Source organism: Phoxinus phoxinus (assembly GCF_949152265.1).
Source record: "Phoxinus phoxinus genome assembly, chromosome: 23".
Classification (NCBI taxonomy): domain Eukaryota; kingdom Metazoa; phylum Chordata; class Actinopteri; order Cypriniformes; family Leuciscidae; genus Phoxinus; species Phoxinus phoxinus.
In genome coordinates, this window is record NC_136898.1 from 3,547,141 (window position 1) to 3,572,195 (window position 25,055).

General features: G+C 37.0%; 2 protein-coding genes across 8 annotated transcripts in view; one reads left to right on the forward strand and one right to left on the reverse strand.

The window, feature by feature from the left end:
- The window catches only part of ash2l (ash2 like, histone lysine methyltransferase complex subunit), a 25,251-nt gene extending 12,025 nt beyond the window's left edge, over positions 1-13,226 (forward strand). For all 6 annotated transcript variants that reach the window (XM_079599139.1, XM_079599136.1, XM_079599137.1 and 3 more), the window contains exons 11-18: positions 1,436-1,538; positions 3,432-3,649; positions 4,630-4,797; positions 5,443-5,636; positions 5,785-5,877; positions 5,962-6,060; positions 8,107-8,166; positions 12,458-13,226. In XM_079599139.1, coding sequence (XP_079455265.1) covers positions 1,436-1,538; positions 3,432-3,649; positions 4,630-4,797; positions 5,443-5,636; positions 5,785-5,877; positions 5,962-6,060; positions 8,107-8,166; positions 12,458-12,565 — 1,043 coding nt within the window. In that variant the 3' untranslated portion in view covers positions 12,566-13,226. The remainder of the gene's footprint in view (positions 1-1,435; positions 1,539-3,431; positions 3,650-4,629; positions 4,798-5,442; positions 5,637-5,784; positions 5,878-5,961; positions 6,061-8,106; positions 8,167-12,457) is intronic.
- On the reverse strand, positions 13,128-24,892 carry grk5 (G protein-coupled receptor kinase 5). 2 transcript variants are annotated; one of them, XM_079599142.1, is made up of 16 exons: positions 24,650-24,892; positions 22,852-22,950; positions 22,556-22,668; positions 22,046-22,123; positions 21,492-21,589; positions 21,309-21,401; positions 21,161-21,224; positions 20,865-21,005; positions 19,877-20,067; positions 19,701-19,738; positions 19,009-19,098; positions 17,888-18,096; positions 17,618-17,761; positions 17,408-17,545; positions 17,137-17,313; positions 13,128-13,628 (listed from the first exon to the last, which is right to left on the reverse strand). In XM_079599142.1, exons 1-16 carry the CDS (start codon positions 24,699-24,701, stop codon positions 13,566-13,568), a joined length of 1,788 nt encoding a protein of 595 aa, XP_079455268.1. In that variant the 5' UTR covers positions 24,702-24,892; the 3' UTR covers positions 13,128-13,565. The 2 variants fall into 2 exon arrangements, with proteins under 2 accessions (XP_079455268.1, XP_079455269.1); XM_079599143.1 differs by having other exon boundaries at positions 13,469-13,623; positions 24,650-24,861.
- Between the last annotated feature and the right edge of the window lie 163 nt (positions 24,893-25,055).

The window sequence follows — 25,055 nt, forward strand, 5'->3', positions numbered from 1 at the left end:
TCTGTGTGCTTGTGCCCCCCCCCCTCTTCCCTGTTAGACAACGAAAATCTAACCGTCATGTCTTTTGGCACATATCAATGGACTGTCACTGAAGCATATTGCTTTCACACTTTATCGTTGTGTTTGTCAAACGCTGACCATTAGATTGAACTCAATCCTTGATCAACACTCAGCCGGGCTGCTCTGTTTGTAAACTGCTGCAAGCATTTAGGTTTGGGGTTTAAAGGTGCTGTATGTAAGTTTTTCACTCTACTAAAGCATTAAAATACCATATGTTTGCAAATATTTAGGAAACGTGCTGAGTTCACATACAGGTGAAACTCGAAAAATTAGAATATGGTGAAAAAGTTAATTTATTTCAGTAATTCAACTTAAAAGGTGAAACTAATATATTATATAGACTCATTACATGCAAAGTGAAATATTTCAAGCCTTTATTTGTATTAATTTTGATGATTATGGCTTACAGCTTATGAAAACCCCAAATTCAAAATAAGAATATTGTGAAAAGGTTTTCATAAGCTGTAAGCCATATTCATCAAAATTAATACAAATAAAGGCTTGAAATATTTCACTTTGCATGTAATGAGTCTATATAATATATTAGTTTCACGTTGAATTATTAAAATAAATGAACTTTTGCACAATATTCACATTTTTCGAGTTTTACCTGTACTGTTTTTTCTGGAAAACACTTCTACAGCCAGTTATTTTACTTTGAAATGTCCGTTCCGTGTTGGAATGTCCGTTTTGGTTTTGCTCTATGCGAAACCACGCGTTGCCAATTTACACGATAGTATTTCACCACCACAGGTTGCCAATTGGCGGAAAACACAGCATATTGCAGCCATGGAAGCCAGCGAACAAACTGGGTCAGAGATCCGATTCTACCCGGCCTAAAAAGCCTCCACACCCATCTAAAAATCTCTATGAACTGGAGCATATTAAAACGTGATATCAACTTACGCAAGTCTCCTCGCCTTCCATTGTCAATGAGCTTTATGCACAGCTGCACTACTTTTTGAACTTTAGCCAGCTCCTTTGTTTCCTGTCTGCCATTATTGGACAAACTGATTAATCCAGGTGTGTCTGATTATTGTTGTTGGTCAGGCACACCTGGATTAATCAGTTTGTCCAATAATGCCAGACAGGAAACAAAGGAGCTGGCTAAAGTTTAGGAAGTAGTGCAGCTGTGCATAAAGCCCATTGCGCTCGTTCCTGTTGCGTGTCCTCAATCTGGCAACCCGTGTGAGCGTCGATTCTGAGCAGGAGGGGGCGGAGCCGGGGAAATTTAGACCCATTTCAACCGCTAGCTGTCAATCTCACATACTGCACCTTTAAGTTAGCTTTGGATGATCAGAGCATGTGAATCAGGCTGAGGTTGATTCTGCATCATCAGTTTTTGAATCGAGACTCTGCTATGGATCTGTCACAGGTGGGCTTCCTCCAGCGGCTACAGGCAAAGGCAGAGGAGCCAAACGCAAACAGCAGCAGCAACAAGATGGCGCCGCAGCTGGAGCGGCCAAGAGAACCCGCAGGTACGACAGCAAGCACATCTTAAAGGGTTAGTTCACCCAAAAATGAAAATAATGTCATTAATGACTCACCCTCATGTCGTTCTAAGCCCGTAAGACCTCCGTTCATCTTCGGAACACAGTTTAAGATATTTTAGATTTAGTCCGAGAGCTTTCTGTCCCTCCATTGAAGCTGTATATACAGTATACTGGCCATGTCCATAAAGGTAATATAAACATCATCAAAGTAGTCCATGTGACATCAGTGGGTTAGTTAGAAGTTTTTGAAGCATCGAAAATACTTTTTGGTCCAAAAATAACACAAAATAAGACTTTATTCAGCATTGTATTCTCTCCCGGGTCTGTTGTCAATCTGCGTTCAGGACTCCGCAGTGACGCTGCTGACGTAAGACGCTGATGACGTGTTATCCGGTGCGCCCGAGCTTCGTTTACAGTCTGAGGGAGACGCACGCTATATTCAAGCTATTCTACATTGTTTGCGTGGATATCATTTTTTTAATGGTGCGTAAATGTGCATGTCGCGGATGAGACACTTTTACAGCGTGCGTCTCCCTCAGTCTATAAATGAAGCTCGGGCGCACCAGATAACACGTCATCAGCGTCTTACGCCATCAGCGTAACTGTGAAGGATTGACAACAGACCCGGGAGAGAATACAATGCTGAATAAAGTCTTATTTTGTGTTATTTTTGGACCAAAAAGTATTTTCGATGCTTCAAAAACTTCTAACTAACCCACTGATGTCACATGGACTACTTTGATGATGTTTATATTACCTTTATGGACATGGACAGTATACTGTATATACAGCTTCAATGGAGGGACAGAAATCTCTCGGACTAAATCTAAAATATCTTAAACTGTGTTCCGAAGATGAACGGAGGTCTTACGGGCTTGGAACGAGATGAGGGTGAGTCATTAATGACATTATTTTCATTTTTGGGTGAACTAACCCTTTAAAGGATTTGGTCACTTCAGAGTTAAAATTTCCTGATAATTTACTCACCCCAATGTCATCCAAGATATTAATGTCTTTCTTTTTTTCAGTCAAAAAGAAATTAAGGTTGATGAGAACATTCCAGGAATTGAATGTCCAAATTACAGTTTCAATGCAGCTTTAAAGTCTCTACATGATCCCAGCCAAGGGATAAGTGTCTTATCTAGCAAAACCATCGGTCATTTTCTAAAAATGTTTTTACATTTATATACTTTTTAACCACAAATGCACGTCCACGACTTCACGCGTTACGTAATAATGCTGGAAAGGTCAGGCAGTAACTCATTTTCTCCTCCAACTTCAGAATCGTCCGACATCATTGTTGTACCTTTTTATTTATTATTTTTTTCATGTAAATGGTATGTGACTTAAGTCTTTGCCCGTTCGCTTTGTAAACACTAGGTTGGTACTTCCGCATACATCACATGCTTGACCTTTCAACGTGATTACGTAATGTGTGGCGCATCACGGCTGCTGCAAGACGAGCATTTGTGGTTAAAAAGTAAATAAATATTCATTTATTTCAGAAAATGACCGATGGTTAGGCTAGATAAGATAATAATAATAATAATAAGGGATAAGAGTCTTATCCCTCGGGATAAGAGTCTTATCCCTCGTCTGGGATCGTGTAGAGCTCTTTGAAGCTGCATTGAAACTGCAATTTGGACCTTCAACCGGTGGAAAATCCTGGAATTTTTCCCTCAAAAACCTTCATTTCTTTTCGACTAAAGAAAGAAAGACATGAACATCTTGGATGACGTGGGGGTGAGTAAATTATCAGGAAATTTTAATTCTGAAGTGAACTAATCCTTTAAAGTCAACATGAAATGAAAATTCACCATCTGATTTGTAAATGCAAAAAAAATCCTGATCGGAGCAAAACATTACTCTTTGTTTTAGTGACCCGCTGTTCTCAGCGCAGCGCCTGCCACCTCATGGTTACCCTCTTGAGCACCCCTTCAACAAGGACGGGTATCGCTACATCCTAGCCGAGCCGGACCCTCACGCTCCTGACCCGGAGAAACTGGAGCTGGACTGCTGGGCCGGGAAGCCCATCCCTGGAGACCTGTACCGCGCGTGTCTGTATGAGCGAGTGTTGCTGGCGCTGCACGACAGAGGTACGTGTGTCATCCAGGGGTGCGCTTCCCAAAAGCATCGTTAGCCAACTATAATTGCAAGTTCAGTCGTTATCAGCAGTTCAACGAGTCGGTGTTTCCCGAAACCATCGTTCCAACGAACATTCGCAAACGGCATCGCACAGTTGTGTGTTTGGAACGACCGCTCTCGACCTGTGGTTAGAAGCAGAGTTTCTAGTTTGCATGACGTGGACTCTATAAATCCTTATCTTGAGCCAAATAAGCAAGCTGACATTCAGCACAATCTATATATTTTATTTAGAATACATACAAATGTCATTTACGTCTTTTAGTTTGTCAAGAGATTTAAAGCACCGTTTTTGAAGTGCGCATGTACGCTAATACGTAGGGGGATCGAGCTTTCTCAGTCGCAGCCCCAAGACTGTGGAATGAATTGCCTCTTCATGTGAGATTGGCCCCCAGCCTTCTGGGTTTAAAATTGCGACTCAAAACACATTTTTATTCTTTGGCTTTTAATCCGGCATGAGAATTGTTGTAATTGTCTGGTATTGTATCCTGTCTATTTACTGTTTCAATGTACAGCACTTTGGTCAACATGGTTGTTTTAAAATGTGCTTTAGAAATAAAGTTTGTATTGTATTGTATTGTATTGTATGTAAGAACAAGCCTATGATTGAATCTGGAAATAAAGCAAAATAACTGAGAAAAATTAGAAATAGTCCTCAGAGGCCATGTCCGTAATTTATATCAAAACATCTCGCGTTAATTCGATCTCAAACAGAACTAAAAAAAGTAGTTATTACTCCACCACGTGCGTGACATCATAAACCAACTTGGTTGAACGACCAACAGTCGTGACTAGCTAGTTGATTTCTTCAGTGATGCATCGTACTATGGTAGTTAAGCTGTGAGTTACGCAGTTGTACGGGAAACGCACCCCAGAACAGCCAAACAAAATAAACCTTGTGCATGGTGGTTTACTCTCTTTTTGACTGTTTCAGCTCCACAGTTAAAGATTTCAGACGACCGCTTGACGGTGACCGGAGAGAAGGGCTACTCGATGGTCCGAGCGTCTCATGGGGTCAGAAAGGGCTCGTGGTATTTTGAGGTCACTGTGGACGAGATGCCTCCGGACACTGCGGCTCGGCTGGGCTGGTCGCAGCCTTTAGGTCTGTCCTGTAACGACGCTTTTCAGCCTGCTAACAGTTACAGAAGCTGTCCGTATAAAAAAAAAAAGATATATATATATATCCTGTTTTTTTCATCTGAAAGGAGCTGTGACTTGTAAAATTCAATTAAACGCAAGCATGCAAAATATATTTAGATTTGTGCTGAATCTGAGAGGTACACTACTGGTCAAAAGTTTGGAATAATTGATTTGAATGAAAATACAGTAAAAAACGTAATATTATGAAATATTATTACAATTCAAAATAATATATTGAATGTATAGTAAAATGTAATTTATTCCTGTGATCAAAGCTGAATTTTCAGCATCATTTCTCCAGTCTTTAGTGTCACATGATCCTTCAGAAATTATTCTAATATGATGATTTGCATTAAATAAATGTAACCGCTTTATAAAGTTTTATTTTTTTATTAATAATAAATGTACTTATTCTTCATTTCACTTATGTACCATTACATTTAAATAATTTGTTGTGGAGTTTGGGGAACTATTTTAGATGTGAGTTACATGTGTGTGTGTGTGTGTTTTTCTCTCAACAATGCAGTTTTGACTTGGTGTGACTTATACGGCAATATACTCCTCTGTCTGTGTATTTACAGTGTTCATCATGTGTCTTTTACCCCAGGAAACCTTCAAGCTCCTCTGGGTTATGATAAGTTCAGCTACTCGTGGCGCAGTAAGAAAGGAACGCGCTTCCATCAGTCCATTGGAAAGCATTTCTCTGACGGCTACGGGCAGGGCGACATCTTGGGGTTTTTCATCCAGCTTCCAGACGAGACCGAAACCGCCAAGGCTCTGCCTGACACGTACAAGGACAAGGTATTTTTTTTTTTTTTTTACATTCTGGTATGATTTTTAGTTTGATGTCATCGGCTTGGAGGTCATCTATGTGCTAGCGCTCTCCTGCAGGATAAAATGAATTCTCTAATGTCATCTTAAGTGACAATATTGTTCATTCTCCTCAAAGGCGCTGATCAAATTCAAAAGCTACTTGTACTTTGAAGAGAAAGATTACGTGGACAAGGCCGAGAAGAATTTAAAACCCACCAGTATCAGCCGAGTGAGTGTTGCATTGCATTGTATTGATGGATTCAAAATATTGCTTTATGAATTCATCACTGATGTCTCATGTTTTTGTTTATAGATGATATTTTTCAAGAACGGAGCGAATCAAGGTGTGGCCTATGAGAATCTGTTTGAGGGGATGTACTACCCCGCCATATCCCTCTACAAGAGCTGCACGGTAGGGCCGTTTACACAACACTGTCTTCAACTAAAAATGGAAAAAAATTTGAATGTGTTTTGACTAGAGCCGGGACTTTAACGCGTTAATTAGGATTAATTACACAAAAAATAACGCGCAAATTTTTTTTTACGCATTTTAATCGCACTTATTTTTGCACCGCGGAACGTTTCTCACTGGATGCGTTTAGGCGGACCGCTTATACTGAAGCACCAATAGCGTTCATAACTTGATAACTTCAGACAACAACAAACCACAGTGAACATGAACACAGAAGCTGACGAGACCGCTTTGGTTGGCCCCGTGGATGCGACATTTTGTTATAAAAAACGAACGGATGGAAGTGTCGATAAGAGCATGGTTGTGTGCAAGCTGTGCAACAAGGCATTGGGAACGGCTATTGCTACACTTAATGGCAAAAATAGCACTGGTCTGCTGAACTTGGTTGAACAAAAATAAACAATATTTTATTGCTTAAGCTTATGTATTCAGTCATTATTCAATGGTATACTAAAAATCCATGTGAAAAAAATTACTTCTCACTGTTCTCGGGTCAAATATTTATATGCAATTAAAATGCGATTAATTAATTACAAAGCCTCTAATTAATTAGATAAAAAAAAATTATCGAGTCCCGGCCCTAGTTTTGACCTTTTATTTACACTACAATGGTGTTTTGGGGGCCTGAAAATGCAAACTTTTAAAAAAGGTTTCAAAGTGCAAGTTTTTGAAACCGATAAAGTTTTCGTCTTGCGTTTTACATGTTCAGTCTATATAGGCATACGCAAGTAGAACGACAATGGTGCAGTACAGGAATGTGTTTGTGCTGCTCAAGATACTGAATTTATTAACTCTTCTCCAGCAAAGTGTAGATTTACCACATCAATACCACTACTAGGACCAGCAGAGATGCATTATTTACCGTTATCGTGATTGTTTGTATTCACCGCGCAGTAGAAAAATGCTTATGTGCGCAGGTGTGTAGTATTTCTTACATCGCCAGCTACTGGCCTGGCATGCATAATCCAGCGTTTTCAGATCCGGGTGAACGGGGATTGTTTTTCAAAAACGCAATGTGTTGTCTTCCAAACGAACCCTAAAAAAGTCAGATTTTCCCTTTTGTGGTAGTAAATCAAAACAACCAAAATATTTAAACAGATTGTCTTATATGAAAATCGTATATGCAGCAGGAAAGAAGCTCTTTGATTTACTTTGTGCATGTTATAACTTTCATCTAATTGTGGATCTTGCTTTTGATTATGCACAACCACAAGTTTGGGGTCGGTAAGATTTTAATTGTTTTTGAAAGTCTCTTCTGATCTCCAAGGCTGCATTTATTTGATAAAAAAATAAAGTAAAAACAGTAATATATGGAAATATTATTACAATTTCAAATAACTTTTCTATTGTAATATACTATAAAATGCAATCAAAGCTGAATTTTCAGGATCATTACTCCAGTCTTCAGTGTCACATGATCCTTCAGAAATCATTCTAATATGATTTGCTTTTCAAGAAACATTTTCTGATTTATCAATGTTGAAAACGGTTGTGCGAGATTGTTGTGGAAACTGATACATTTTTTTTTTCAGGATTCTTCAATGAATAAAAAGTTTAAAAGAACAGCATTTAATTGAATATAGAATCTTTGGAACATTATACATTTATTTACTGTCACTTATGATCAATTTGAATGCATATATGCTGAATAAAAATATTAATATAAAAAATAAAAAAAACGTACTGACCCCAAATCTTTTAAAAGGTAGTATACTTGCAAATTTGTGGTGTCTATCTGTAACTGTCTGTGGGTGATCCGGCCCACATAACATGAAGTTTCCTCGAGTCCAGCTAAGCTAGATAAGTTTGACACCCCTGATTTAAGGTGTGTATCAAAAAACTGTCATCAGTTACTCTGTTCATACTCTAGATGGTGCCGTATGAACGATGTGGAGATGATGCAATGGAAAGGAGCGTGTCGCACATCTATGAACCAAAACCAATGGGCCCATGTAATCGTTTTCATGTAATGTTTCCTCTCTCCAGGTGTCTGTTAATTTCGGACCACACTTTAAATACCCACCAAAAGACATCACGTATCAGCCAGTAAGTATGAAATCACACTTGAATATATCAATCAGTACTAATAGAAGTATTCCTATGGGTAATTTCCTAAATAAAGGCATATTTCTACTAGGGCTCCGAGTTATGTTATAGATAGAGATGCACCGATTGATCGGCTGGTGACCGGAATTGACCGTTCGCAAAGACCCGCCCCCTTTAGTTACTGTTGCTATGTCCGACAAGCCACGCCGCTCTCACTCTACAGACACCATGTTCTCACGCAGTGAAAAATACATCGCAGAGCAGAGAGGACACTGACAACGCGCTGACAGACAGGACAGACCAGCTTACTTTTGATATTTAACAAAGTCTCACTCACCTTTCAAATTTGGTCGTTTAAAAAAAAAGAAATTTAGAAATTGTAAAAATAAATAGCGTTTTGTGGCTCTTTAATGTGTCTGACAGATCGCTGTAGAGCCTCAGTTAAAGCTGCTCGTGAACCGATCATCTCTTCCTTCTAGTTCATTTATAGCATCAAATAAACATGAATGAACATCAGAAGGAATGTTGTTTTAACCGCGAAAAGGCGTCAGTACACTCCGCTTCTCAAGTTCAAATCCTCCCATGTTAATCTACTAACTCTCCTGACTGCTTTGTCGGACAAAATGGCGGATGGCGAAGTGTGATTGGTCAGATCACCTGTCAATCAAGCTCCCTGCGAAGGGTCAATTGGCCGATTTTCACGTGATCGGCGATCGGCCGGTCAGTCTGACATATACCGATTTTATGCCGGTCAAATGCACTCGGGCACCACATGATTAACCTTTTGAGCGGTACCGTCTCATATATGGGATTTTTATTTCTGGGTACGGTGCACATTTACCATGTTCGGTGACGTTGCATCACTGCCAGATTCAAACTGTGCGTTTGCGCGTTGGCTGGCGCTGAGCCAGAGTCGGACGCGTTCAGCACTGTCATATATCACAACTATGCAGTGTTTTCAACCTCATAATGTATATTTTAGGTTTCAGACATTAAAATACACATAAGCACGAGTAAAACAATACATTTGGAGTTTGTAAAATACACACTGATGTCTGTGGAAGGAGCAATAACAATCTATTCAAATATAATTTGCCGATTGTGTTATTCATATCAGACAAACATAGTGGAAGAAGTAACTATAAAGTGTACTCTATTCTTCTCACAGTTCACCGGCCACTTTCTTGTATTTATTTCGGGAGAAACTGATGAATTCACGTGCTGTTAATCCGACTGACAGGATTGCGGCGCCCAGCTCACGTTATAGATCAAGATTATTTATAATGTTTTTTAAACGACCAAACACACTCATTTACACGTATTTGAGAATCGGAATATCAGATAGTTGATGACATGGTAAGCAAGTTTGTGAATATTTTGAATAAAAAAGGAAAAGCGAAAAAAAATCGACACATCTGTCCTACAGATATTGTGGCTGCGGTGTATCATGTGACACGTCGCCATGGAAACATTAAAGGGAACCTTCGCCTTGAAAAAACTGACTCTGGCGGGTCAGTTAGAATATTTTAAACTTGCGCGTGAAAGGGTTAAAAAAAAGATGGAAAATAAATATTTGTGTGTGCTGTAAAGTGGTAAGACATTTTTTTTATCGGAATCGGCTTAAATCGGTATCGGCAGGTCAAACTCAATGAAAAATCGGCCTAGAAAATTGTAATCTGTGCATCTCTAGTTATAGATGATATTTTGTTGACAGCCCATTAAATAATTGCAATGCCAAAATGATGACAGGGATGCATTGTATTATGAATGAACTACACCTTATTATTAAAGGCTTTGGCCCTTTAATTCTAGCGAAGACCGTAATACTGCGGATGACGTAGCATTAATCATACACTGACATTCTAGGGAAGTGATTTACTTCAGGGTTCCCACACCTCTTGAAAAAGTACTTAAATTTCAGACGCATGGATTCAAGGACTGGAAAGTCTGTGAAAGCAAACACTGGTGTTTGAAAGTGCTTGAATTAAACATGAACTAGATTTAGTAAGAGTAGCATGGTGCTATTACAAAATACTGGCCTTTATGTGCTGACTAAGCCAGAAGAAAACAGCACTGCTGAACGAGGGGGGGTATTTAATTTAATTTAAGTGTATTTTACACACTTTAAGCATTATCGTATCGCATATCGAATATCGCATTATTTAAGGAGTTATCGCATATCGCATTTTTCTTCAATATCGCACAGCCCTACTTCCAATGAATAATGCCTAATAAAATAGTTGTTAAGTTGAGTGCTGCTTTGTATACAGAAAGTATTGAGAAAGTATTGGCATAATTGCCTATTTTAAATGTTTTGTATTGTATGTAATTTAGTGTAGGTTGATGTTTGTTTTCTCTCTAATGGACCTTGAGTCTGGAAATAAAGTTGAGAAACTGATGTACTTCTGCTGTTCCAAATGTGCCATCTATTTCCAGAGATTGAATTCGCATTTTCATTTAGCGCCTCGGACGTTTTTTGTTCTGACAAATGCGAAGATCGACCCATATTTTTACACAGCTTACAAGCAGTGATGTGAAGGGCGAATTATCTTATATATCATATTTTAAATATAAAATCAATGTTTCATGTAGTGAAAAGCAGTACGCTAACCAGGAGTGGCACTTTAAATTTCATTGTGACAATGTTTTACAATGACAAATAAATTATTCTAATTCAAAAAAATTATTTTTATACTTTCTGTTGATTTTATTTTTTTACTCTCTCTTTACTTGGCAACAATGACTGATCATATTAAAAATATAATAATTAATATTATTTCAATTAAAATAACTGTTTTCTATTATAATATATTTTAAAATGTTATTTATTCCTGTGATCAAAGCTGAATTTTCAGCATCATTACTCCAGTCTTCAGTGTCACATGATCCTTCAGAAATATCTCTTTAATTTGCAACAAAGACTGATCATATAGAAAAGCATCGCCCTTTATATGCCATTTCAGTGCATGTACATAAATATCAATATTTCGAGTTTAGTCAAGAATAAAAAGATATTTTTTTTGCTATAATACCCAGTATTTAATTCTGCTTTACATACAGTTAAAGGGTTAGTTCACCCAAAAATTAAAATTCTGTCAGTAATTACTCTCTCATGTTGTTCAACCCTGTAAGACTTTCGTTCATCTTCAGAACACAAATTAAGATATTTTGGTCCCACTTTATATTAAGTGGCTTTAAGTACTATGTACTTACATCGAAAAATAAGTACAATGTACTTAGTGTTCATGTTTTATTGTAAAACACTTTTGCTGCTATTGCGGTGTGATACGGGTAAGGTTAGGGACAGGTGTGCTGGTATGGTTTAGTTTAAGGGTGGGTTAAGGTATAAGGAAAGGGTCAACAGTCTAATTACACATGTAATTACATACATTAATTACATACAAATATAAGTACAATGTAAAAACATGTATGTACACAATAAGTCCATTGTATCAAATTATTAATTTCAATGTAAGTACATAGTACTTAAAGCCACTTAATATAAAGTGGGACTGATATTTTTGATGAAATCTGAGAGCGGTCTCACTCCTCCATAGACTTCTTAAGGGATTGAAACTGGCCGGCACTGAAAGTGATTAAAGACATCGTTAAAATAGTGACTACAGCGGCTCAACCATGTTTATCAAGCGACGAGAATACTTTTTGTGCGCAAAAAAACAAACAAAACAAACAACTTGATTCCACTATTCATTATATTCTCCGTGGGCCTGAGTGTGTTTGTGTAGTATATCTGCGCAGCGCTTCTGTGTTGCACGTCACCACGTAGGCTCACTATTGGCCGACGCTGGTCATGTGTGTGATGCGTGTGACGTACAACACAGAAGCACTGCGCAGTTATACTACACAAACACACTCAGGCCCACAGAGAATATAATGAATAGTGGAATAAAGTCGTTTGTTTTGTTTACTTTTTGTGCGCAAAAAACATTCTCGTCGCTTAATAAACTTAAGGTTGAGCCACTATAGTCACTATTTTAACGATGTCTTTAATCACTTTCAGTGCCGGCAAGTTTCAATCGCTTAAGAAGCCTATGGAGGAGTGAGACCGCTCTCAGATTTCATCAAACATGTCTTAATTTGTGTTCTGAAGATGAACTAAAGTCTTACGGGGTTGGAACAACATGAGAGAGAGTAATTACTGACAGAGTTTTCATTTGTGGGTGAACTATCCCTTTAAAGTACAATGATCGGCAATGTTTTGAACTATTGTACCATGTTGTCTTTCACTGTTCGGTGATGATTGTGTTTTTTCCCTGTCGTGAATCCTCAGATGAGTGACATGGGTTGGGGTGCAGTCATTGAACACACGCTGGCAGACATGCTGTACCACGTGGAGACGGACGTAGACGGCCGGCGGAGCCCACTGTGGGAAGGTTGAAGACCGACACTGTCTGACAACTCAGACTGACTGATATGGATGCCATATTCATAGCCCATGTGTCTGAAAACTATTCCCTCATGCTTTTCATGTACCATTCTCTGTGACCAAGCAATGTCGACTATATTTGATTAAATCATCTGTTTTGTATCGGTCACAGTTGTACCCGTCCCTTGTTTTTCATGCAGGATTGAGAGGGGTTTTCTCATAAAAATCAACGTGCATGTCTCATACTTCAGTTTTCTTTTGGCAAAATATCATAGTGCACCAGAGTGTGATGTTGATAGATGAATCCGGTTAGATTATTATGTATTTGGGGTGGGGTGTCTATTATGCAAGTTAATGTTTCATTACATTTCCTCATACTGCAGATTTATCTTGGTATCTGTCATCCGATTTCATTTCCTTCTTACAGTGAACTCAACTGCATCAGTGGTGTTTTTACCCTTAAAGTACCTGTTAAAGGCAGACGTTCAGTTGTGTGTGTGTGTGTGTGACACCTGAGAGTGTTCTCAGAGGTCATGGGTTTCCATTCATGTTTTTTATTTGTTGTTTATTTGTTAATTGGTTTGTAGTCATTCAGATAGGTGTAAAATATCTTTTTTTGTAAACCATGTTTTATACACAAACTTGTTTTAATAAAGATACTCTATAGACTATAGCCATTTATGTTTTCATACATGTATGTTTTGTGATATTTCTACACTGTTAAAATGCAATATTTATTCATTTATATGCAACAACCAAACCCAATTTTCACAATGACTTTCTCTTTTATGTACAAATTGAGCATACAAAACATCTTTAATCTTTTTTTGTAATATGAAAGTATGAAAATTATTCCCGAACCCTGCAGATGGTAGGGTTTGTGACGGTAAATTTACACAAAATATTTTCAATATTAAACAATGACTCTTTGAATAACCTCTCCAGTGATGAAGCCATCGTTTATAAAAAAAATAATTAAAAAAAATGAAGATAAAAAGATAATTTTCAGTCCTTACAGCTCTTCTGCAGATGAGGAGCGATATATTGGTTCAGCCTCCTGACAGTGACCCCTCTGCTACAACAATAAAGATAAACAATAAAATGCGTTTTTATTGTCATACGCACATTGTATTTTATATGTAAATTACATTAATATTCCAGGTTATTGAATGAAAATGACATCTCTGGCTCAATTGGCCATTTCGTGAGGGAAGTAACGTTAGCGATGTTGTGCTTGATTCTTTAACTGTTATTTTTTTAATTGGATCTTTTTGGTGAATCACCAGATTTATACACGAATCAGAATGATCTCATCAAATACAACTCACGGACTCGATTCGATTGATTTTCAGGGTAAAATTATGACTTAGGCTAATGTGCGGTAACATTTACCGTTGTTTGGCGTATTTTACAGTCATAGCACATCATCCATGCTTGAGGGCGAAAGATTTTCCCACGCAAATTCGCAACAAATTTTGATTTGACACGTTGACTATCAGAAAGCTGTGTGGTTGGAAACGGTTAAAATATGAATAGCAGAAATTTCATTATTTAATTTGTATAGGCTTTATCTATCTTTTGTTAGGTAAAGTAACTTTTTTTGATAAGTAACTTTTTGCTGAAAGTCATTTTAAACACAAGTAAATTATTTTTGCGGTTGTTTTCACAAGATGTAAAATAAATATCTGAAATCTCTGAGTGTGTGTGTGTGTGTGAAGGTTTAGCACAAAATACCCCACAGATATTTTTATATAGCATGTTAAAGTTGTCACTTTTTGAGGGTTTGCAAAAACGCACCGTTTTGTGTCTGGCCCTTTAAATGCAAATGAGCTGCTGCAGAGGGCGGGGTTTCAAGAGCTTGCGTGTGTTAGCAGCTGCGATTACCTCACACACACACGCACTAAAATGACAGAAACTGTTCTGCCTTTAATGTTAAAACGGAGTCAGACAAAGATGGAGAGACTCAAGAAGAAGTGACAACATGTAGAAGCAAAAGGACGTCTCTGAATGGTTAGTTGATGAATTTATGTTGCTGATGTGGAGTTAACTATCTTCAATTAGCATATTCTGTCATGATAATCTATAAATCGCTCATATAGGAACTGTTGTGAGATGCACACAGAGTGACTTTCTATTGCATGTGAAAATACGGATGCTAAAGTTTGAGCTGACTCACAAATGTGCTCGACTACAACAACTCTTCCTCTTCTCAACATGGACTGTGTGTTCTGGGGGCGGGGTTTATGTAAATTTTAGGGTTGATGATGTTACTAACCCGGGAGGAATGTCATTTAGTTCCTACCAGCCCTTTTCCTAAAAGCAAATATCTTCATTTGCTTTGAACTTTGAGCGTTGTTACTTTGCAGATGTTGTTTATGCTCAAACAGCAACATTACACACTAAATAAAGTTAGAAAAGTCAAATCTACCCCTTTAAAATTACTTAACGTTCAATAATTAAGTTAATTAGGGAGACCAGAGGCTGGTCTGTTTAAACCATAGACTGTAAAAAAGGGTTTAAACTGAGTGAATAGATGTAACTTTTCAGTACGATGCATAACCTGCTTTTATGTGGAAAATGCTTGTAAATAAATTGACAGCCTATTTGTGAATCTTCAACATATCTGTCATGACAATGACAAATGGAGGAGCTATTTTTTGACCCTCGTAATCAAAATAACGTCCCCCTCCCTCTTGCAGACTCCGATGACGTGTTTACTGGCGCGAGGGCGGGACAACCTGTCACTCGCATGATATCCACCAATAGCAAACCATCCAGTCAACTCCAGATGGACAAAATCAAAATAAGTCTGGCCCTATTTTTTTTTTTTTTCTTGTATGAGAAGCCGTTTCTATGGAAGCAAGATAATTGCAACTCTTCATCTCACAATTGCGAGAAAAGTCAGAATTGCTTGATATAAAGTTGCAATTGCTTGTTATGAAGTCAGAATTCAAGTAAAACTCGCAATTCAGAATTTTTATTCTTGCAATTGCGAGTTTATATCACGCAATAGAGAGCCTAAGTCCCTCCCAAATATTTTGATCTCTTTTGAATTGTGCCCTGAATCACACATATGATGTTTGTCAATTTAAAATATACATTTTAAAGTCAAGAAAGTCGCAGTTTGATGTAAAACTGTTGAGGTATAAGACTGTGAAAATATGTCATTACAAAGACTACAAACCCAAAAGGCGCACAAAAGACTTTCATAATTATCTTTTAAATTGACAAACATCATATGTGTAATTCAGGGCACAGTTCAGACGGAATAAAAAGATAAGTTGTCTCTCGCCATTGACTACCATACATATATTTTCCGAAATAAGGTCCCATGAGCCGGAAGCGGAGGGACTAATTTTTTCGCAATTATGACTATATCACGCAATTCTGAGAAAAAAAGTCAGAATTGTGAGATGTAAACTCGCAGTTGCAAGAAATAAAAAGTCAGAATTATGAGATAAAACCTTCCAATTACCTTTTTTATTTTTTACTCTGTGGCGGAAACAAGCTTTTATACGTTTCGCTTGCATATACGTCACAATAGGGAAGAAAACACGATCGCAACTTCCGTTTCATGCCAACTTTAAATTGTAAATGACCTGGAATATTCTGTTAATCACAGCACTGTCATAGTTACTCAAAGTCACTGTCACAGGGCAAAAAAGTGCAGTGTTGTCATTTAAAGGATTAGTTCACTTTTTAAAAAACTTTTGCTGATAATTTACTCACCCCAATGTCATCCAAGATGTCCATGTCTTTCTTTCTTCAGTCGAAAAGAAATTAAGGTTTTTGATGAAAACATTTCTCCATATAATGGACGTCAATGGGCCCCAAACGGTTCAAGGTCCAGATGACAGTGTCAGCGCCGCTTCAAAGGCCTTTAAACAACACCAGACGATGAATAAGGCGAAACCTAATCTAGCGAAACGCTCGGTCATTTCAAAAATAAAATAAAAAGTTTAAGTTTTATAAGTACAAATGCTCGCCTTGCTCTGTTCTGTGATTCGCGTTCGTGACGTCACGTAATACACAATTACGTTGAAAAGGTCACGAAAAAAACTCCATCTCATCTTCTCCTCTAAGTTTAAAATCGTCCGACATCGTTGTTTTACCTTTTAACTTCCTTTTTTTGTAAACGGCGTTTGACTTTGTTTGCACGTTCAATTTGTAAACACTGACTCGGTACTTCCGCCTACATCAAGCGTGACCTTTTCAACGTAATTGCGTATTACGTGACGTCACGAACGCGCATCACAGAAAAGAGCAAGGTGAGCATTTGTGCTTAGAAAATGTAAACTTTTTTTTTTTTTTTTTAAATGACCGAGCGTTTCTCTAGATAAGACCCGTATTCATCGTCTGGTGTCGTTTAAAGCCCTTTGAAGCGGCACTGAAACTGTCATTTGGACCTTGAACCGTTTGGGCGCCATTGACGTCCATTATATGGAGAAATGTTTTCATCAAAAATCTTAATATCTTTTCGACTGAAGAAAGAAAGACATGGACATCTTGGATGACATCGGGGTGAGTAAATTATCAGCAAAAGTTTTTTTTTAAAGTGAACTAATCCTTTAAGGGCTCCTTACTCGTCTCTTGAAGATTCTGTTCAGCAGCCGGTGTCGAGTGTATTCTGGAGGACTATGATTGTAGACCTGAGTTTCCAAGCCGTTCTGCAGGATCAGCGCGCTGCGATCGAGATCGGTCGTTCTTGTTCCACGTGGTCCAAAAACATTAAGGTCCTTGAAACACTCTGTCTCAATCATCTAAATGAATTTTATAAATGCATATATGAACAGTTAATATAAATATGAACAGAATCATACATATACATTGCTCTTCTCTAGGTTTCTTCCCTACCTCGTTCTGCCAGGGCACAGGCACGCTACCGGTGTTAAACTTGCTGTAGAAGTTATCATCGACCTGATCAAGGATCACTCCTTTAACCGTTGAGAACTGATCGATGTCCAGGATGTCCGCGCAGTAAACGGCTCTCGGCTGATGGAGAGAAGAAGATCTGATGAGAAAATGAGCATCACAGGATTGATTTCAGGTGAGAAACACACTCACGTCAGGGACAAACGGTGGCGGCATCCTTCCAGCCTCAAGTCTCGTAAAGTTGATGTTGTTCGCAAAGAACGTATGACCTTTGATGACCTCTGCTCCTTGCCTGAACTTGCAGCCCAGTCGCTCCTTTGGGTTTTTAGCCAGGAGCTACATTGAAAAGCAATTCGAAAAATGTATAGTATTCCTTTGAATGGACAATAAGTCCTAGATTAGATCATATCAGTGAACTCAGAGAAGAGGATTGCACGTATTCAGCGTAAAATAAGGCCTTACACTTTTGCAGATGGATGAGGTGTCCTCGTCGAACTTCTGTCCGTACTGCTCGATCGTCTCCAGAACTCTTCTTTCCATCTCGTGTCTAGGCAGACGTTCCTTGTTGTTGCGGAACGGAGGTTTTCCGGCCGTCATCTCGTAGATTAGACACCCGAGTCCCCACCAGTCTGCACTAAAACTATAGTGTGTGTTTGTGATGACTTCTGGTGCTGGCGATGTGAAAAATATCAGGGATATAAAAATAATTGTAAAAAATATATTTTGCATAAAGAATAATTTTTTTGGCATTCTGACATTATTTTAATAATTATTAAACATTTTTCCCTAGTTATTTTTATTACCTTAAATCCAAGCAAACTCATTCTCATAATCTTTTAAGCATGTATACACTATCGCTGAATTAAAAAGATATATAACAATCTAAAAAGTGAAACACCTGGGCATATTCATGTTCAATTCGGAAATAAAGTCAGAATGAAAATCTTAATGATTCTAAAAAAAAGAAAAGAAAAAAAAGGCCTTGTTTTCTATAATAAATATACTACTGTTCAAAAGTTTGGGGTCAGTAAGATTTTTTTTTTAAATATATTAATTTATTTATTCAGCAAGGATACATTAAATTGATCAAAAGTGACAGTAAAGACATTTATAATGTTATAAAACATTTTTATTTCAAGTAAATGCTGCTCTTTTAAACTTTCTATTCATCAAATAATCTTGATTTTTTTTTATCATTTTTTAAATATGAAGCAGCAAAACTGTTTTCAACATTGACGATAATAAGAAATGTTTCTTGAGCAGCAAATTATCATATTAGAGTGATTTCTGAAGTGGAATTACTGGAGTAATTCAGCTTTGATCACAGGAATAAATTACATTTGACAATATATTCAAATAGAAAACAGTTATTTTAAATGTGAATATTATTTCACAATATTACTGTTTTTACTGTATTTGTGTTCAAATAAATAAACGCATAAGAGACTTCTTTAAAACACTTTCAAAAAATCTTACTGACCACACACTTTTGATTGGTGTAGTGTATATAATATTTTTAAATATCTGATACGATTTACTAAAACTGCTGTTATGTTGAATATCGATGAAGATGATTTACATACCCATGTAACCCACAGTTCCCACTTTTCCCTTCACGTGTCTTTCTTCTGGCAAGATTACGGCGAGTCCCAAATCAGAGATCCGGATGTGACCTGTCAGATACAGGGACATCATTTAACAGGAAAAGGAACTTTTCACAGTTTTTAATCTATTTTCCTGATCCAAGCTTCCTTACTGAATATACCTGGGCGGAAAAAACCCTGAAAAGTTTTTTCTTTCTTTCTTCAAAGCGTCTTCCAAAATTCAATGTAAGAAACTGGAATTCTACATATAGTGGCCCCGCCCCCAAAATGTATTTGTATACACTTTCATCAAAACATTTGACAAAGATCCTTCAGAATTTAAGCGCAGATAAACACACTTTATCTTATGCGACAGCATTCTCACTTTTGTAACAATGATGCAAGAGTCCAAAAACATTTTGAGGTCACTCTGTTTAAAAGTAGGATAGTTAATGATGTCAAACGCAACAAAAGTAAAAGTTTTCTATGCAACGCACTTTGACATGTGATCATTTCCTTGTTTATGATTACAACAACAATTTTGGAGAAATGTTTCCTGGTGAACACTATGAGACCTGATTATGCCAAAAATAGAAAGTAAGGGAAATGTGAGATCCTGAAGAGAATGCTACAAAGCTTGTACGGGCAGTTATTATAACGTCTTTTTCTTTTAAATGGGGAAGTGCACATACCATTATCATCCAGTAGAATGTTTTCTGGCTTTAAATCCCTGATAGAAATTAAACAAAACACATGTAATTATGAGCGAAGCTAGATCTTTGGAAAGTACGTCAGGTGACCATATATAATCTGTAACTGCATCCAGCCTATTAAAAGTCAAACAATGGCTCTCAGTTGTATGGCCTACCTATAAACAATGGATTTTTCATGAAGATGGTTCAGGCCGCAGAGGATCTCGGCAGCATAAAACTGTACTCTGTCTTTGTTGAGCCCCTCTGTGCCCATGTTATAGATGTGAAACCTCAGGTCTCCTCCGTTCAACAGCGTCAGCACCAGGCAGAGAGCCTCTTTTGACTCGTAAGCATATGCTAAACTCACCTGACACATTCAAATAAACACACAGACCGCCAGTTTACACAAAACCGATCACATTTACAGTGCAATAAATATAATTATGATGCAAACATACAGTACTGTGCAAAAGTCTTAGGCACGTTATTATTTTCTCCAATAAAAAAGGTTTTAAGCCAGCCCCGTTATTTATATCTTTTGATGTAGGAAATATCAGATTACATTTCCAAACATTAATTTTACCATTAAAATTGTTATAATCCAGTGAGATTTTTGTATGATCTGATCTCACCATCATCGAGTCTGTCTGTGATTCCATGAAGAAACTCCTTGTGCATACAAAAATCTCACTGGATTATAACAATTTTAATGGTAAAATTAATGTTTGGAAATGTAATCTGATATTTCCTACTGAAGCACTACAGCAAAATATATAAATAATTGGCTTAAAATAGGTGTTTGATTTTTTGTGTGTGAAAATACTAACGTGCCTAAGACTTTTGCACAGATATGTATATAAGAAAAAAAGAAAGTATGTTTTGCTTAAAGAAATTGATTCTTACTACCTCAAAAATATTCATATTTTTTGCATTATACTTTAGAATAAATACTACCATGATATAAATATATATATATACACACATAAATACAATATAGTATATATATATTTAATAGATACACTCTTCTTTCTGTCTTACGTTTTTGATTTCAGAGTGAAATATGACATGTCTTGACCAGTTTTGTGAGTTTCACCCAAGCAGAAATATTAATTTAAACATGAACTTTTCCGTCAAACGATTGCTGACAATAATCATAATTCTCACCACAAATCTGCTGTTGAGCCGTTCTAGAATCTGTTTCTCATTGAGGGCCATGGCTTCCCCCAGTTGCTTCTTAACACGTTTCTTCTCCAGTTTCTTACACGCATACATTTTCCCTGTTGCTCGGACCTGACACGCACAAACCTATAATGAGAGGCTTCATGTTACCTTCCCACGCTTTCATCCACATTTCTAATATAAGCTTCTGAGGGCATGATTATCTCTACTTCAAGCAAAAGTGTTCCTGTTGAGTAGAACACCTAACTGGGAATCTTTATAGATGTATATTGTGGTCTTACCTCTCCAAATCCACCCTTTCCCAAAACTCGGTATTCTCGAAATGTATCTCGTGTGATTGGGCGTCTGCGGGGATGAAAGCGATGTCACATTCAAAACATAAAATTGCTTTAAAATTATTGAAAAATCCCACATCTGTCCCACACTAACCTCTCAACCATCTTCCACTGCAGGAATCGGTCAAAGTACATGCTTTTCTGATACTCTGCAAACGGCGCTCCGCTCAGATACTCATGAAGTGCCCTACAAGACCCAATAAATGACAAACACACCATCAACACCTCAATGCTCACAGACACACGTGCACAAAGACGCATTGATCATGGAACTGACTTTTGGCAATTGCTGAAGATATCTCCAGAAGCTTTGAGCTCCAGGTCGCAGCTGCACTCCTCGAGTTCTCTGTGTACAATCTCCCGCACCTTAGAAGACTGAACACACACACACACGGGAATCATAAAAACGCTTTCCCAGCTAACAGAGAATGTTCTCGGAACGTTCTGGCAAGGTTCTCTCATCCTTATGAACAAACGTTCGTCCAGTAACGTTAATAGAACGTTCTTTCAAAGTTATCTGGTCTTTAATAATGTTCTCAAAATGTTAGCACAAAAACTTTTAAAAATGTTATTAGTTGGGCATCCGTCTAACGTTATTCAAATGTTACTACTAGAACGTTCAGAGAACATTCGAAAGTAACGTTCCAATAATGTTGGAACATTTTGAACATTCCGTTTAATAATGAGCAAAACGTTCTTAGAAAATATTTTTGTTAGCTGGGTTCTTTGTGAAACACTAACAAGAATTTGTACTGTTTTCTAACTGCAGATCTGAAGTTTTGATGATCAGATTGGAAGTGGAGAGGAAGGAATAAAAGCGTGTCTAAAGACCTGTGAGGTGAGATATTTTGTGATGAGTTGCTTGGCAAAGTTCTTTCTCTTGTCACCCGATGTGACCTCATATTCCACCTGAAAGAGCACAGAGTATTAGTATTCATTCACTAACATAAACAAGCAAATTGTATTTCATTTAAATGTTAGCCTGACAAATACACTTTAATAATCATTTTTCCAAGTTGTAAATAAAACAAAGATTATGAGAGTCTTTCAACTTCAAAATTTCATGTTTAATTCAATGTGTTACTTGCCATTTCTTTGTAATTATTTGTGAAATTTACTGTTTCAAAGTAAATCTTTATTTCAGTGTTACAAATTGGAACGTTACAAATTTGATTTGGTGATTACTATTTAATAAGATATATTGCTATTTCAGTTTTATTTTGATTAATTGTGCAGGCCTATTTATTTATTTATTTTAATGTTACATTCGATTTCATTAATTATTAGCTTTTCATCAAGCCACTAAGTATGGGAAACCCAGTATTAGACAAAAGATAATACCGTTTCATCCAAGAGGTTAACACAATTCTGCAGATCATATTTAGTTGCACAGTAAAGGCGGAACAGCTGATTTCCGATGGGCTGTTTCACACACAGACTGTAATAGTCTCGCTCTGGAAAACAGAATGAGTCACGATTTATTGAAGATAATACAGTGCATTCCTGTGTTTAGAGGAATTTTAAATGACAGGAGGATAATATCTTTAGTTTTTATCTAGTTTTGATATCTTTGCTGTGTATAAAGTCCACAATTCAAATATTTAAAAAAGCAATTCCCCAACTTTTGTCCTTCTCACCAATGCTTCTCTCCAACTCTATGCACTCGTTTATGTGTGGGAAACGCAGAAATTCCTTCCATTTTCGACTCCTTCCTTTGTGGTTCGCACCATTACCTACTGCACAATGGCAGAAAGAGGAAAAACTGTTTAAACCAAAGAGAGTTTTACAGCCTAATATGAGAACCGGATTCTGGTGCTTTTAAAGAACCCAAAAATGAACCATCAAGTTCAGAAATGCATGATTGTCCATTCAAAAAATTATTGTTATTATTGAAACAGGATATTTGGATATCATGAAATAACACAGGAATTGTGTTTCAATGAAATTACAAATTAAACAAGTACATTTAATAATTGTGTTTATGTATGCATATTTATTTATTTAATCTCATTTAGAGTACTTTAACGATCCATATAGTTTGCTCTTGAAATGTTCAGACATCCAAAAATACTTTTAATTAATATTGATGCAGCGCATTAAGTCTAACACAGAAGGACTAGAAGGATTCATGTTTATTATTCTATTATGGGTATGTTGACAAAAGGTTAGACATGCAATGCAGGTACTAGAAATGGGTGTGTGTTTAAAAATAGATGCTTTATTAATCACGTGTGTGTTTGTTTAAAAATAGATGCTTTATCAATCACGTGTGTGTTTGTTTAAAAATAGATGCTTTATCAATCATACGTGTGTGTTTGTAAGTGTGTGTGTCTTGTTTGAATGATGGTTTGTTGACAGTAAAACTGCAGAGAATCCATGGCATCCTCTACTATATGAGCTTGGTCTAAAAATAGCAGTAGGAATGAAGCTCTAGGTCTAGGACGACAGATATCAGATCTGAGACACCACACCTGTACTGTTCAGAAAACAAAAACACAACATGCAGAAGTATAGCTTCATAATGAGAAAGTCTTATTGGGTTCACTTGGGCAGCTAGTTGCTGAAAACATTTGAAAAGTTGACAAAACATGACAGGTTTTGCTTATTTTGAAAGAGCTATTTTTAGAGCTCAGATTAGTGGAAAGGCAGGTACTGCTGACAGGCTGTTAACCGCAGCAAAAGAAGTCCGACCTGTTTGTGATGCAAGGCCCGTATGACGTTAAAGGCTTTGTGTGTCTGGTTTTGTTTTGAGGTCAGAGTATTTCAGGTTCGAGGTGCAGGACAAACGAAAATATGTTGAATGAGCTGTTTCTTTTGCTCACAGCCACGGAAGAACAGGGAACTAAAGCAAACATTAAAACGTCTTTTGCCCAGCTTTTTTTTTTATTTTTTTTTAGGTATTACAGTCTTTGCAATCCTTAAGCATAAAATATACTTAAGTTGACACGTATATCTAGAGTTTTTTCAAACAAACATCAAGATTTTAGGATCAAATTAGGTTCCAGTATGTGAGTTTTTATATTACTGTCTTGTCTTCACTCGTTCATATAATGACAGTGAAATACGTTTTTAAAAGTATACTTATATTGCTTAGTCTCTCATAAAAGCATAATCATTTTAAAATAATCAACAAAATACTGTTTTAAATTATATTACATTTTAAAAGTTACACCACAGGACATGTCAGCTACCCAAAAGCATTTCAACTACCCATCAAATGTTTGTTTAAGTCTGAGGTTTGAATCATTTTCATTAATTTCATACTTTTCACATTAACTAATGTCAAAGAAACTCTGTTAAAACACATAATTTTTTTTTATCTCAGCACATATGTTATGACAACAGTATTTTATATACTGATTGAATGTTTTGTTTTATTCTTAAAAATCTATTTTTATCACATGTAAGGAAAAACAGGCGAATAAATATTCTTACCTTCTCGTGCTCTTATGAGAGCACTGTTTGCAACCATTGATTCAATCTCCATTTCTGCAGTGTTATCCGATGAAAGTCAGTTGAAAGTTGGGAATTCTGCATTTAAAACTGATTTTCCTCCAAATGTGCACTCACTGAATAATCACAAATTTAGTGAGGTAGATATGCACTCAATTGAGAGAACTTACATCTCCTGTGCATGCTGTCAGAGTGAAGCCTTCTCTGACAAATGACAACTCAACTTTCTTGTTCTTGTGTTGGCCAATCTTGTTTCACCTGTACAGGTGACCTGACAGGTGATGCTTTCAGATGCCACAGACGGAAAGTGACGTTACTCTTTCCGGGATTTAGAAGAGTTTCAAGCCAACGTCTCACTCAGAGGAGAGATTAAAAGATTTAGAAAGTC

Bases quoted from the DNA above. Each gene is read 5' to 3' on its own strand.
- grk5 (XM_079599142.1), bottom strand. From the start codon at position 24,701: ATGGAGATTGAATCAATGGTTGCAAACAGTGCTCTCATAAGAGCACGA. The intron at 19,739-19,876 runs GTAGGCCATACA...AATTTCTATCAG, and splicing joins GAAAAATCCATTGTTTATAG to GGATTTAAAGCCAGAAAACA. The intron at 17,314-17,407 runs GTAGGGAAGAAA...AAATTCATTTAG, and splicing joins CTGTGCCCTGGCAGAACGAG to ATGATTGAGACAGAGTGTTT.